Genomic DNA, 12,633 nt, shown 5'->3' on the forward strand with positions numbered 1-12,633 from the left:
TAACGCTTATATTAATGATGTTAATAACTTGGGTTATTATCATTAAAGTCAAACGTTCAAATGTGAATTAGAACAATAGACAGTTTTGTTCTACCCAAAAGGTAAAAATGTTTATTTTCAATATTATTAATAAACACAAACTGACTGTACAGTGTAAAAACAATAAAGAGAAATCCTTAAAAACATCAATGAAAGAGAGATACAAACTGGGAGAAATAAAGGCTTAACTTTCTTAAATAAATAATAAACAAAACAACTTTTTGTTTTACATTGGCTCAAAGCCTGAGAAATAATACAATAATGTCTTTATTCTGCATGTGCATTGTTGATGTTTTATATATGTTTATTTATTTTATTTTACCTTTATTTAACCAGGTAGTACTCATTCTTACACACTTATATATTGTAAACTTTGTTATGCAACTACCAACACATAATTGTCTTTAGAAAACTTTACAACTATCATTAAAGTCAAAGTTCAAATGTGAATTAGAGCAATAAACAGTTTTGTTATACCCAAAAGGTAAAAGGTTTATTTTCACTATTATTAATAAACACAAACTGACTGTACAGTGTAAATACAATAAAGAGAAATAAAAAATCCTTAAAAACATCAATGAAAGAGTGATATAAACTGGGAGAAATAAAGCCTTAACTTTCTTAAATAAATAATAAACAAAACAACTTTTTGTTTTACAAGAATGTCTTTATTCTGCATGTGCATTGTTAATGTTTTATATATTGTAAACTTTGTTATGCAACTACCAACACATTATTGTCTTTGGAAAACTTTAAAACTATCATTAAAGTCAAAGTTCAAATGTGAATTACAACAATAGACAGTTTTGTTATACCTAAAAGGTAGATGGTTTCTTTTCAATATTATTAATAAACACAAACTGATATACAGTGTAAAAACAATAAAGAGAAATAAAAAAATCCTTAAAAACATCAGTGAAAGAGTCAACAGCTTTAATTCCATGTTTAAGTGATAATAGTTTAATGTGTATTTCTGAAATATACCACAATATATGCAAAAAGTGGAGAAAGGAAACTAGGTACGTTTCCAGAACTGTACATTGAAAAAATAGTGTTATATTTTCCTATTGTGCTGACAACAGTAATTTAAAAAGAAAAAAACAAGTCACATTTCTTAATGGTTGCGCCCTAGGTGACCGCCTAAAGCCTTTATGGCCTATGCCTTAAGCCGGCCCTGGTTGTCAAGAAAACACATTCACAGTGGCGATATAAACTGGAGAAATAAAGCCTTAACTTTGTTAAAGGGACTGTTTGTATCTTCTTACACGTATAGTAAATCAATCCGGGTCAGTGTCCCATGTGCGTTTGCGTGTGGCTACGCTGTTCAGACTCAGACTCCAACACAAACTACACGGAAGCACTAAAACCGCAAAGTTAAATCTAGTGAAGCCCGTCTTGCAAAACAGTGTTGGCCGGGGTCGGAGGACGCAGGGGAGACCGTAGCTTTGGTCTCCAGGGCCGGAGTCTCTGCTGTACTCTGCTCCTCTGCCTGCCTGCCTTCACTCACACAGCGCGCTTGTTACTCGCTCAGCTTGCTCCAACTCTACACGTGCATGCGCGCACACTACACACTGCAGAAGAGTTAGTTGAGCTCTGAGAATATCTAGTGAATATACAGTGGACGTTTGTGCAGAAATAAATGCTACAGCTCCTCCAGACCAACAGAGGTTTTCCGTGTCTTGTGAAGTGACGGGGCTCCGCAGCGAGAAACGTTATCGTCTCTGACCGGGTGCCGGTGTCTTCCCTGTTTCCTCCGGCCACGGTCGGGAGGCTGAAGCAGGAAAAGCCAATACTAAGATCAGCAGTGATTCATAGAGAGACCTTCGTCTGGTCAGCTAACATTACTGCCAAGCAGGTGAAATATAGAGTGATATTGTGGTTTTAGCTGATGTGTGTCACGTCACTGTTTTGACAGATGCTCGCTCACATTCAGGTAGCGCGTGCACACTGGCGAGCGCGAGCAACAGGACACTGACTTTCGTTGATTTAACGGCCACAGGTGTCGCTGTTACAACCAATTTCTGATTCTTACAAACAGTCCCTTTAAATAAATGATAAACAAAACAACTTTTTGTTTTACATTGGCTCAAAGCCTCAGAAATACTACAAGAATGTCTTTATTCTGCATGTGCATTGTTAATGTTTTATATATTGTAAACTTTGTTATGCAACTACCAACACATAATTGTCTTTGGAAAACTTTAAAACTATCATTAAAGTCAAAGTTCAAATGTGAATTAGAACAATAGACAGTTTTATTATACCCAAAAGGTAAAATGTTTATTTTCAATATTGTCAATAAACACAAACTGACTGTAAAAACAGTGTAAAAACAATAAAGAGAAATAAAAATCCTTAAAAACATCAGTGAAAGAGTCAACAGCTTTAATTCCATGTTTAAGTGATAATAGTTCAATGTGTATTTCTGAAATATACCACAATATATGCAAAAAGTGGAGAAAGGAAACTAGGTACGTTTCCAGAACTGTACACTGAAAAAAAGTGTTATATTTTCCTATTGTGCTAACAGTAATTTAAAAAGTCACATTACTTAATTTTCTATGTCAACACCATGTAAATGACTTATTTACACGCAGTGTTTACAGTTATTTATACGCATATGTAAATACTTAATTTTATCTTATGTACAAAAGGTTTAAAAATCACTTAATCATTATCTGAACAGAAGCTTATGGCACACACCTTCAAAACATTAGTAAAACATTAACGATAGTCACTTCAAGACATTCAGGAGATATGAAAAATAACTATTTACAAAAATTATAAAAAGCTAAAAACTAATTTCAACATTCACAAGAATCTATTCATATTTTATGTGGGTTTAAATAGTTCTAATGTCACAATTATAATTTGTTTACTGGCCCGGAGCTTCATTTCCGCTGCAATTCATGTTTTATGGCTTTATCAAATATAAGAACCAACTGTGTTTCTGCCAAACAAATCGAGATTTAGGAGGAGAAATATCCATTAAAGCCATATATTAAAATGATTTAACAGGAGACTTTTAGTCCAAATCTCCTGTAATGTTCATTACACTGATGAACCAGCAGAGGGAGGTATTATCCCAATAATCTCCTCAGTAGAAGACTGGTGCAGTTTTCTTACATCAATATCTAAAAAAAACATTTATAGGATACCAAGTAGGTTTCCGTATTGACATCAAACATTTGCTTTACTTTTACTTTTGATTATTATTATCAAAAAGGTGATAAAAGGAGTTGATTCATGATTAATTTTAATACATAACAAATGTTGGCATTTAAAAGTTTACCAGTAGCCAGAATACAAGGCTCACAGTTCTAGTGAGGTGTGCATGTTCTCTGAAACAGAGGTCGCAGGGCGTTTCACAGCACGGCGGCTTCAGATGACGACGCTGGCGCCACTGCGAGAACTCTTGTCCTGCGAGAGACACACTAACTTTAAATTCACTTCACTCGCAATCAGCATAATTCAGACTTTTTGTTAGAAAACGACTGTGTGTGTGATTATGTGTGCGTTTGTCTGAACAGAAGTGCGTTGGTGTGTGTGTGTGTGTGTGTCTATCATCTAAAGCAGTGTGTTTCTTACAGTGTTGCGGTCATTCCTCCGTGCTCCTGGTTTCATTCCGGGTTCGTACTCGCTGTAGCTGGGAGGATTGTCAACCCCGCCTCCACCTCCACCTCCTCTCCTCCCTCCTCCTCCTCCTCTCCTGCTGCTGCCCTCATCATCTGAGCTCCAGGACCCTTTGGAGCGCCGTGATGCCGGGGGAGAATAGTTTCCTCTGGACCTGTTGTCAAACAGGTCATCCCTAGAGCGGGAACGGGGGCGGTCCATGCCTCCTCTTGGCCCGCTGCGACCCCGCCCGTCCAGTGACTCCTCGCTGTAGCTCCTGGAAATACCTCTAGACCGGGCCGGTGAGGGGTAACGCCTGCCCGCTGGTCCACGACGGCCGAAGCCGCTGCGGCTGCTCTCGCTGGAGCTCGGGGGCCGAGTCCTGGGCGCAGGGGGTGGGATTCTACCCATCGGCTGATCTCTTATTGGCGGAAGTGTGATGATGCGACGCTCTGTTAGGCCATCGTCGAGAGCAGAGATCATGCTAGGAGGGCCGGCAGAATATGGGACGTTGATGGGCATGTGCTGCCCCGGAGGTGGCATCTGCTGCATGTGGTGGGGTGGAGGCGGCATCTGCTGCATGTGGTGGGGAGGAGGAGGCATCTGTTGCATGTGGTGGGGTGGAGGAGGCTGGGACTGATGGGAGGAAGAAGAAACAGAGAAGACAAATGAAAAACCACCACTCGTACATTTCAGTGAAAATTCACAGAAACACAAGAGCTGTGCTCTAGTTTGACGCTACAGGTTCAGTATGTACTCTTTTGGCAGTTTTAACAGAACAAATGCTGCACTTTCATGAGAACGTTTGCTCCGGCTGGTGGGTGGTGCTTGGTATAACCTAAATAGATCTCAACATGGCTGCCGGGTCACAAACTTTCTCATTTTACAGCTAAACAGTACACTACAAGATGTTTCTGAAAACATTTGAGGCGAGAAATAGTCATTATAGTAACAGAATATTGATTCATATTTGATCAGCGCTGCCTAGTTTGACCGTTTGATTGGAGTTCACAAATGATTGACAGCAGCTCAGAGACGGCAGGCTGCGGCTCGGCTCTGATTGGTTGTTTTCCTCCGGTCTGTGAAATCTTTCAGATGCTATTAGGAGCACCGGAGGACACCGCAGGACACAGAGGCACATGATTTCTTTCAGATTACCTGTCTCATACACTACTGTCAGGATGTAGTGACCGTTTTATTAAAATAACTTTTTTAAAATCATATTTGGTCCATTTCTACCCACGGCTGCTTTAAATGCCTTAAAAATGCACCCTCAGAACTCTGCATGTTTTTGTTTTTTTTGCAAAAACAAAAGCGTTGACAGAATATATACATATATATGCATTCTGTATTATTGGCCTGCAAAAAAATAAACTAAAATACTACAATAATGTAAACAGGAATAGCAGGAACATATATAAACAGTTGGGAATGACGACATGACAAAATGATCTGATTTGAGAACATGGGCGGTTACATACCTGTAGCATTGGACTGGCCATGTCCATCCCCCTCACCTGGCTCTCCAGGTAATCAAGCATGTGATTGTTGGTGGAAGGGGCGTGGGAGCCATGAACGCTGGGAGGGGGCTGGCTGTAAGCTGAATAATGAGGTGGAGGGAGCGGCATGGGATTCATCGGGAAGCTCTTCCCTGAAGCAGATCCTGGAGAGACGAAAATAAAATGAATTTATGTATTTGGAAACATTTTGTGGATGAATACCCACCTACGGTCTAAAGATGTTAAAGCCACCATGTGCTCATTAACTGCTGTGTAACATGATGTGTATGTACCCGAGTAGAGCAGTGGGTTCATCTGGGAGGCGTGGCTCATTGGTCCATATACCTGCTGTCCTCCCATCCACGGAGCCATGGCCCTCTCAGCGTCCTTCATCATACGATGCTGCATCACCGCTGAAAGATGAGCAACACATCAATACAGGAAGGTCTTCACTAAGTACATGTGCTGCTTTTCTGACATGGTTTGAAGGACTTGCATATTTTATGAACAACAAATGTGGTATACTTTACACCAAGAGATTTCCAAAGCATACAATAAGCTTTCAGAATGTTTTTCACTGATTTTGGTTTATACCAGAACGGTATGAAAACTAACTTGCAGAGAGAAGGTTGAGAAAGGTAACTCATCACAATGCACATTTACTTGTTATTTTTTGTCTGAAGGTCAGTTAATATTACACAGGATAGCAGTTGGGAGCAGAAACTGTTTTGAAGATTTAACTTTAAGGGATAAGTTCACATTTCATGCCCATATGTACTGTACACTGAGAGTTATTGGTCACTGTAATCATTTCTCCTGTTCATTCTAGCAGTGAAGATTCCTTCCTTACATGATTTCAAAGTGTGTGATCGGGGGCACATTTTTCTGGCATTTTAATAATATTTTTAGGATATTTAACTAATATTAACTAATATTTTTCTGTTGTTTTACTAATATTTTCCGACATTTTATTAATATTTTTCCGACATTCCTTTAAATGCATGAAACAGCATTCAACTAATATTTACTAATATTTTTCTGCCATTTTATTAATATTTTTCCAACATTTTGCTAATACGTTGCCAACATTCTACGAAGATTTTCCCAACATTTCATCTTTTTTTCTCCAGCATTTTACTAATATGTTCAGACATTCCTTTAAATACATGAAATGATCAAGTTCACAATATCTGCTTTTTCTTTCCAAAATTGCCTCATTGTTCTGAGTATTTCTGACAACACAGACTGTAAATGTAATACTTTTCCGCAGCCCACTCCCATGATTTGGATGTCGGAGCATATTAAAAAGGTACAAACAAGGACAGTTTTTCTAAATGGTGCTGTACTCTCTACCTTTTTCAGGACAGCAGCACTGCTCTGGGCAGCAGGGACAGCGAACATAGCAGCAGCATTTCTGCGGGCAGCACTGGCAGCAGCAGATGCAGAGGAGGAGGATCAGGAGGAGGGCTCCGATGACGATGAACAACACCGTTAACCAGTCTGAGGGAGGAGAGGAATAGACACGTTTATTGTGGTGTGCTCAAAGACAGAAATCTTATTAAAACAAATTTAAGTAAATTTTTTTTATTTTAATTTTTTTTTTTTAAGGTAAAATAGGTTTGAACGAATCAACAGAACAAGTTGTGGAAATTCACTAATTGGGGCTACAGTAAAATCAGCGAGTGTATGTATGACCATATATTTTTTTTCTTTTTGTTTCTTACGGTAAACGATGAGTTTGACTTCTTTATCAGAGTCTCCGGAGGTGTCTCCAGCAGCATCGACAGAGCAGAAGTAGACCCCGTTGTCCCCCCACATCACCTCCGTGATCACCAGGTCTGCCTCTGCACACACACACACACACACAGAGATACCTCTATTTAAACAGTGGTCAGCAATTTTTAAAACTATAAAATTCTCTCCTTGTACTGAGACAGAGCTACACATTCATTGGGTTGCAACTAACAGTCAGTTTAATTTTCAAGCAATTAATCTGTGGATTATTTTCTTGATTATTAATTAGATGTTTGGTGTATAAGTGACAGCATTTCTAATTTCTCTGACCAACAGTCCAAAACACAAAATCATATTCACTTAACTACGATAGCGGACTAGGAAAACCATAAAATATTGGCAAATAAGTATCTGTTTAGCATTAAAGAAAAAAATAGTGATTGAATTGTTACAATTCTGTTAATTGACTAATCGATTAATCGACTAATCATTTCAGCTCTATATAAAATGTATAATGAGGATGATAAAACCACATTTTAGTCTCAAGACACTGACACCATTTCATGTTATTCTCGCCACTACTGGGTTGAGTCTGACGCCAATAGCGTCCGAATGAACTCACTATTTTGGATGGTGATCCTGCGTTCACGGTATTCGGGTCCCAGCATCGGCTCATTGCTTCCTCTCTTCTGGATCACTGTGCGCACATTCCGCAGGCGGTCTTGACAGTCATTCGCTGGGTCCTGTCCCAACTGCAGGGCAGACTGGAACGCTGCAAAACCAGAGACAAGACACATTAAATGACGACCTTTTCTATGGTTGGTAACCATATCTATATCTGATCGATCTACCACTTTGGTCCAAACTGAAATATCTCTACAATTAAGTTAGCGGATGCTAGTCCACTTTATGATCGAATACCTGCTCAACTAATGACATTCCCAAGAGCCTCAGCTGTAGTTTGTGTTTAGCAAATGTGAGCATGCTAACATACACACTAAGATGTGTAAATATTGAGTTCAAAGCTGTGCCTCAGTACAGCCTCACAGAGTCATGCTAGCATGGCTGCACTCTTTGCCTTCTTATAAATAGAATAAAATGTTGTCAAATAAACCAAACCAAACCTAGAGCAAATGCAAATGCCTTCATCAACCATGCAAAATAATTTATAACTTAGTTCAACAAGTCCCCCCATCACAACTCAAGGAATCAAGAGTTTTATTTGTGTCTTCTTTTAAAAAAAAAAAAACACATTAATTTATTTCAACATGTCTTATCTGCTTTTTATTTTTTTAAATATTACTTTTGGGTATTTTATTTCAATTTTCATTTTGTATCGTTGGAATTATCTGTTATTATTTCATTGCAGTCCTCAAATGTTTTTGTTCCTGGTTCAACCGTGTAAAGCACTCTGTAACTTTGTTTTGAAAAGTGCTGTATAAATAAAGTTTATTATCATCATTATTCGTCCCACACAAAAAAGCATAATGTTTAGTGAAATACAGTGTAGCATATTCATTAAGGCTGCACTAAAAGATGAGTGTTATAAATAAGAAATGTGAATAAAAGTGGATATGTGACAACTGTAATAAATAGTGTAAGTGTGCAGGGCAGTGCAAAGGATTCACACATGACAATGTCTTTATTATTGGCAAGAGAATAGTTGGAGCAGCAGCGCATTTATGTTCCCAGGGTTTTATGCTGCCAGGGTCCTGTGTTCCCCAGCTCAATATTCACATTAAAGAGACCTTTCAAAAGATTTTATGTTCTCAGCAATGTTTTTATTCCCCCCTAAGCCAAGTATCCAATAAATGTTTCACTGGGTCAATATGTTGAAATCCCCCACCTACAACTAAAAGCCTACTGCTGTTATACTCCTTGAAACCTACGCCCTCAAATTTACGGGCAAGACAGTTTTCTTCCGCTTTAGACATCGATATCTCCACAGTGGCTGAACAGATTTGTACCATTCAAACTGCATTTGAAATGTCCATGTTCCTTCGTTCGTTTGAAATTTGAGCTGTGACGATAGCCCTCATCAGTCTCTTACAATGTTGGTTTATATCAAGGACGTAGGACCCTGGGAACATAGGGATGACCAGATTGGAGCCTACAGCTAATACACCACCTTAATTCTTAGATAACACCATTTGGATTAGGCTGACTCCATGTTGGAAGTTTTTCGTTCTGTCATTGATGAATATTTGGAGAGAACATGAGACTATTTATAGACCATTTCACAGTCGTAAATGTAAAAACTAATGTGTTCCAGTTTTTCCTGTTGCAGTGTATTTGAATGACACAAGCTGACAGGAAGTGAACATGGACCCAAGCTGTTGCCAGGCAATGCATTCCGTAGAAATGGTCGATACCAACATGACGTCACTGTTTCATATCAGCAGTACAGTTCAGAGAGAAGAGCCGTACAATGTAAATGTACTGTAGTGTCCTCTCTGAGACGTATGCTGTCTTTGGTGTGTGGGTCACTTGTTGTTTACCTGTGGAGTAGTACTCCAGCACGGGGTCCTTGCAGAAGGACTTGAACCTCCAGGTGACCAGAACATCTTGGAGGTTTGCAGAGGTGGAGAAGTCACAGCGGAGGATCACTGAGGCAAACAAGGTTGTGCTGCGGTCCCGCTCAGAAACAGTCACCTGAACACACACCGACACTGTTGGGAGAGACAGCAAACACACGGTTACACACATACATACAGTAGTTTGTGTATTTGTGAAACAATGAGTAAAGTTTACTCATGTGCCGTAAAAGAAAGCTGGCTATTTGGAGAACGAGTAGCTTATGTGTTGGAGGAAAATGTGTGGTCAGACTGAAACAATGTGTGAGTGTGAGGGTTACTCTCGTTTCATAGTGGCAGAACCAGAAAAACAGGTGACACAGACACAGGAAATGTCTTACTGTGAAACTAGCTGCCAGTTCAAAAGCTGGAATGAAACCTGTTGAGTGGATCTGACTCTAAATGTGGACAGGTCACACTGACTCATTAAAATGGAAGACTTTAAAAATCATGACAGTTTAAAAACACAGATATTAGTAAAGTTCTCCAAATTTAAAAAAACATTAATAAAATAAAATAACAGGCCAATTTTAATAATAAAATGAAAATAATAGTCTTAAACTCTGAAAAACAAAGTTAGCCTCATCCTATGTCACCACATAGGCCGAATATCTTTGTGTCAAATAAACAAAATGTGTCATGTGACCGATACCTCTAGTTTGGTTCGTTTCTGTTGACATTTTGACAAACTTTCACTTCATAAACACGTTTAGTCGTCTTGTTTTAAAACAGCACGAGGGCAATATGTAAAGAAATGGTAATTACCGTTTAGGAGCGACAGCAGGAATAGCGCAGCAGCTAATCTCCGCATGATGAGGAGAAAACAACAAACCTCCGGCTGCCAATACAAAGTGGGAAAACTCCTCTAATGACAAAATAGAAAATAAAAAGAAGAAGGTAAAGAAAAAAACAAACAATATGCTTGTATTCTAACCTAAGAGTTAAACACACCTGTTCATTGTGTCGTCCTGAACAGTGTGTTTGCGGTTAATACCTGAGCCTGCAGTCATCTCAGACCACACCCCGAAACAGGTGAGTTCATCCCAACCGGGGACGTGACGTCATCACGTGCTCAGAAATCCCCCAAATCAGGAGGAAATGTCTGCTAATGATAAATTAGCATTACATAAACTACATATACATAAACGTGTTATTATTGTATACAGTTATACTGTAAACATGTGTCTCTGGTGCTTACTGAGTTTATTTGTCTTGATGTTATATTTTATTTGATCAAATTGTTTTTCAGATGTCCTAAATCCTAAAGAGCAAATGTTATTTTTTACAAAGCTGATATTTAAATGGATTTAATGAAATAAATAACAGTAAGGTTATACATTATACAAGACAAAACAAATCATCATAATATTGGGATTTATTCTGATTATTTATCTAATAATGGTATATTTTTCACTCCATAAAGAGATCTGATAAACTAAATAAAAGTATTACATTAGTTAGGAAGATAATATTGATATCATAGGAAATATTGTTGGATTTTTTAGATGAAAAATATATATATATATATATTTTTAATAACATTGCCTAGAATTAGGGCTGTCAATTGATTAAAGTATTCAATCACGATTAATTGCAAATGAATCGCACATTTTCTATCTAAAAAAAAAGGAACGTTAAAGTGAGATTTGTCAAGTATTTAATACTCTTATCAACATGGGAGTGGATAAATATGCTTGCTTTATGCAAATACAGTATATGTATATATTTATTATTGGAAATCAATTAACAACACAAAACAATAACAAATATTGTCCAGAAACCCTCACAGGTACTGTATTTAGTTTAAAAAATATGATCAAATCATAACATGGCAAACTGCAGCCCAACAGACAACAACAGCTTGCAGTGTGTCAGTGTGCTGACTTGACTATGACTTGCCCCAAACTGCATGTGATTATCATAAAGTGGGCGTGTCTGTAAAGGGGAGACTCGTAGGTACCCATAGAACCCATTTTCATTCACATATCTTGAGGTCAAAGGTCAGGGGACCCCTTTGAAAATGGCCATGCAAGGTTTTCCTCGCCAAGATTTAGGGCAGGTTTGGAGCGTTATTTAACCTCCTTCACGACAAGCTAGTATGACATGGTTGGTACCAATGGATTCCTTAAGTTTTATAGTTTCATATGATACCAGTATCTTCGCCCAGAAAGATTAATTGCGTTAATGCGTTAAAGAAATTACTGGCATGAAAACGATTTTGCGTTAACTTTAACAGCCCTACCAAGAATATATTTAGGCCTGATGGAATGAGGGTTCAAGCATCGTAATTGGAATTTTCACCACAACTGACCAAATAGCAGACAAACCAGTGTGTAATATAACATTTAACAATAATGTCAAAAGAAAAAGAGAAGGGGAGACATGACCCAAAAAACAAAATCTAATGAAATTAATCACGACTCTAAAAATCATAATAAAGCAGGACCTACATTTAAAGTCAACCCTAAACCGAAAGTGACAAATTATCATAACAATAACATGGTCTGAGTTTGCAGTTTATTGATATTCTTGCATAGGAAAATACCCTTCTGATTATGTTCCTTTGTTACTGTTCGACACACATAGGTGTAAGTCTGATCCAACACCACTAGATGTCAGCCTAAACTTGTTTTTATCTGAGCTGGAAATTCATTTTGTGATTTCTGTTTAACTTCTACAGTTTAAACTATAAAACCAAGCTGTTTATTCCCTGGAGGAGAGATGCTTTTTGTCCTCCTTCATAAATGTCTGGGTCCATCTGCATGTGAATGGGACTTCTGTGTGCTTTCCTGAAGAGCTTTCTGAGTCCTTCAAATTGTCAAAGATTGTTTTCCCTCTAAGCACACCCACTCTGCACCTGCAGCCCTTCACAGCTTTTTTGATTTTCCTGGAAACTCCTGCCAAACATCCACTCTGTGTTTCCCACTCATTCTCCCTCATATCCTGTTCTTCTGCCGAGGCCTTAGAGTGCAAACACCATTGCACCATTGTTATTCATTTGATTTTATATAGTCCAAATGTAAACTTGTAATCACTTACACATACAACTAATACAAACAGATCAGCATTGAACTAGCCTTAACACTATGCCAGTTAAATCCACATACACACTGCAGCTATACTGTATTGGAGCCATATCAGGTCTATGAATGGACATTTCAAAGTAAAACAACTGT

General features: G+C 38.3%; 1 protein-coding gene across 5 annotated transcripts; it reads right to left on the bottom strand.

Annotated features, from left to right (window-relative positions):
* Positions 1 to 2,292: 2,292 nt before the first annotated feature.
* Positions 2,293 to 10,510, bottom strand: LOC141758110 (immunoglobulin-like domain-containing receptor 1). Of its 5 annotated transcripts, none has more exons than XM_074619220.1 (10): positions 10,409 to 10,510; positions 10,223 to 10,322; positions 9,383 to 9,553; positions 7,507 to 7,656; positions 6,875 to 6,994; positions 6,504 to 6,650; positions 5,444 to 5,563; positions 5,133 to 5,314; positions 3,628 to 4,287; positions 2,293 to 3,459 (listed from the first exon to the last, which is right to left on the bottom strand). In XM_074619220.1, the coding sequence occupies exons 2-10, from the start codon at positions 10,266 to 10,268 to the stop codon at positions 3,421 to 3,423; spliced, it is 1,635 nt and encodes a 544-aa protein (XP_074475321.1). In that variant the 5' UTR covers positions 10,269 to 10,322; positions 10,409 to 10,510; the 3' UTR covers positions 2,293 to 3,420. The 5 variants fall into 5 exon arrangements, with proteins under 5 accessions (XP_074475321.1, XP_074475330.1, XP_074475339.1 ...); XM_074619229.1 differs by having other exon boundaries at positions 10,452 to 10,504; XM_074619238.1 differs by having other exon boundaries at positions 10,223 to 10,295; positions 10,409 to 10,481.
* Between the last annotated feature and the right edge of the window lie 2,123 nt (positions 10,511 to 12,633).

The sequence above is a fragment of the Sebastes fasciatus genome, chromosome 2, assembly GCF_043250625.1.
Source record: "Sebastes fasciatus isolate fSebFas1 chromosome 2, fSebFas1.pri, whole genome shotgun sequence".
NCBI classification, from domain to species: Eukaryota; Metazoa; Chordata; class Actinopteri; order Perciformes; family Sebastidae; genus Sebastes; species Sebastes fasciatus.

Excerpts from the sequence above, each read along its gene's own strand:
- LOC141758110 (XM_074619220.1), bottom strand. The coding sequence starts at position 10,268 with ATGCGGAGATTAGCTGCTGCGCTATTCCTGCTGTCGCTCCTAAACG. Across the intron at positions 6,995-7,506 it reads CAGGATCACCATCCAAAATA|AGGCAGACCTGGTGATCACG; the intron begins GTGAGTTCATTC and ends GTGTGTGTGCAG. Across the intron at positions 5,315-5,443 it reads GAACCCACTGCTCTACTCGG|GATCTGCTTCAGGGAAGAGC; the intron begins GTACATACACAT and ends TCGTCTCTCCAG.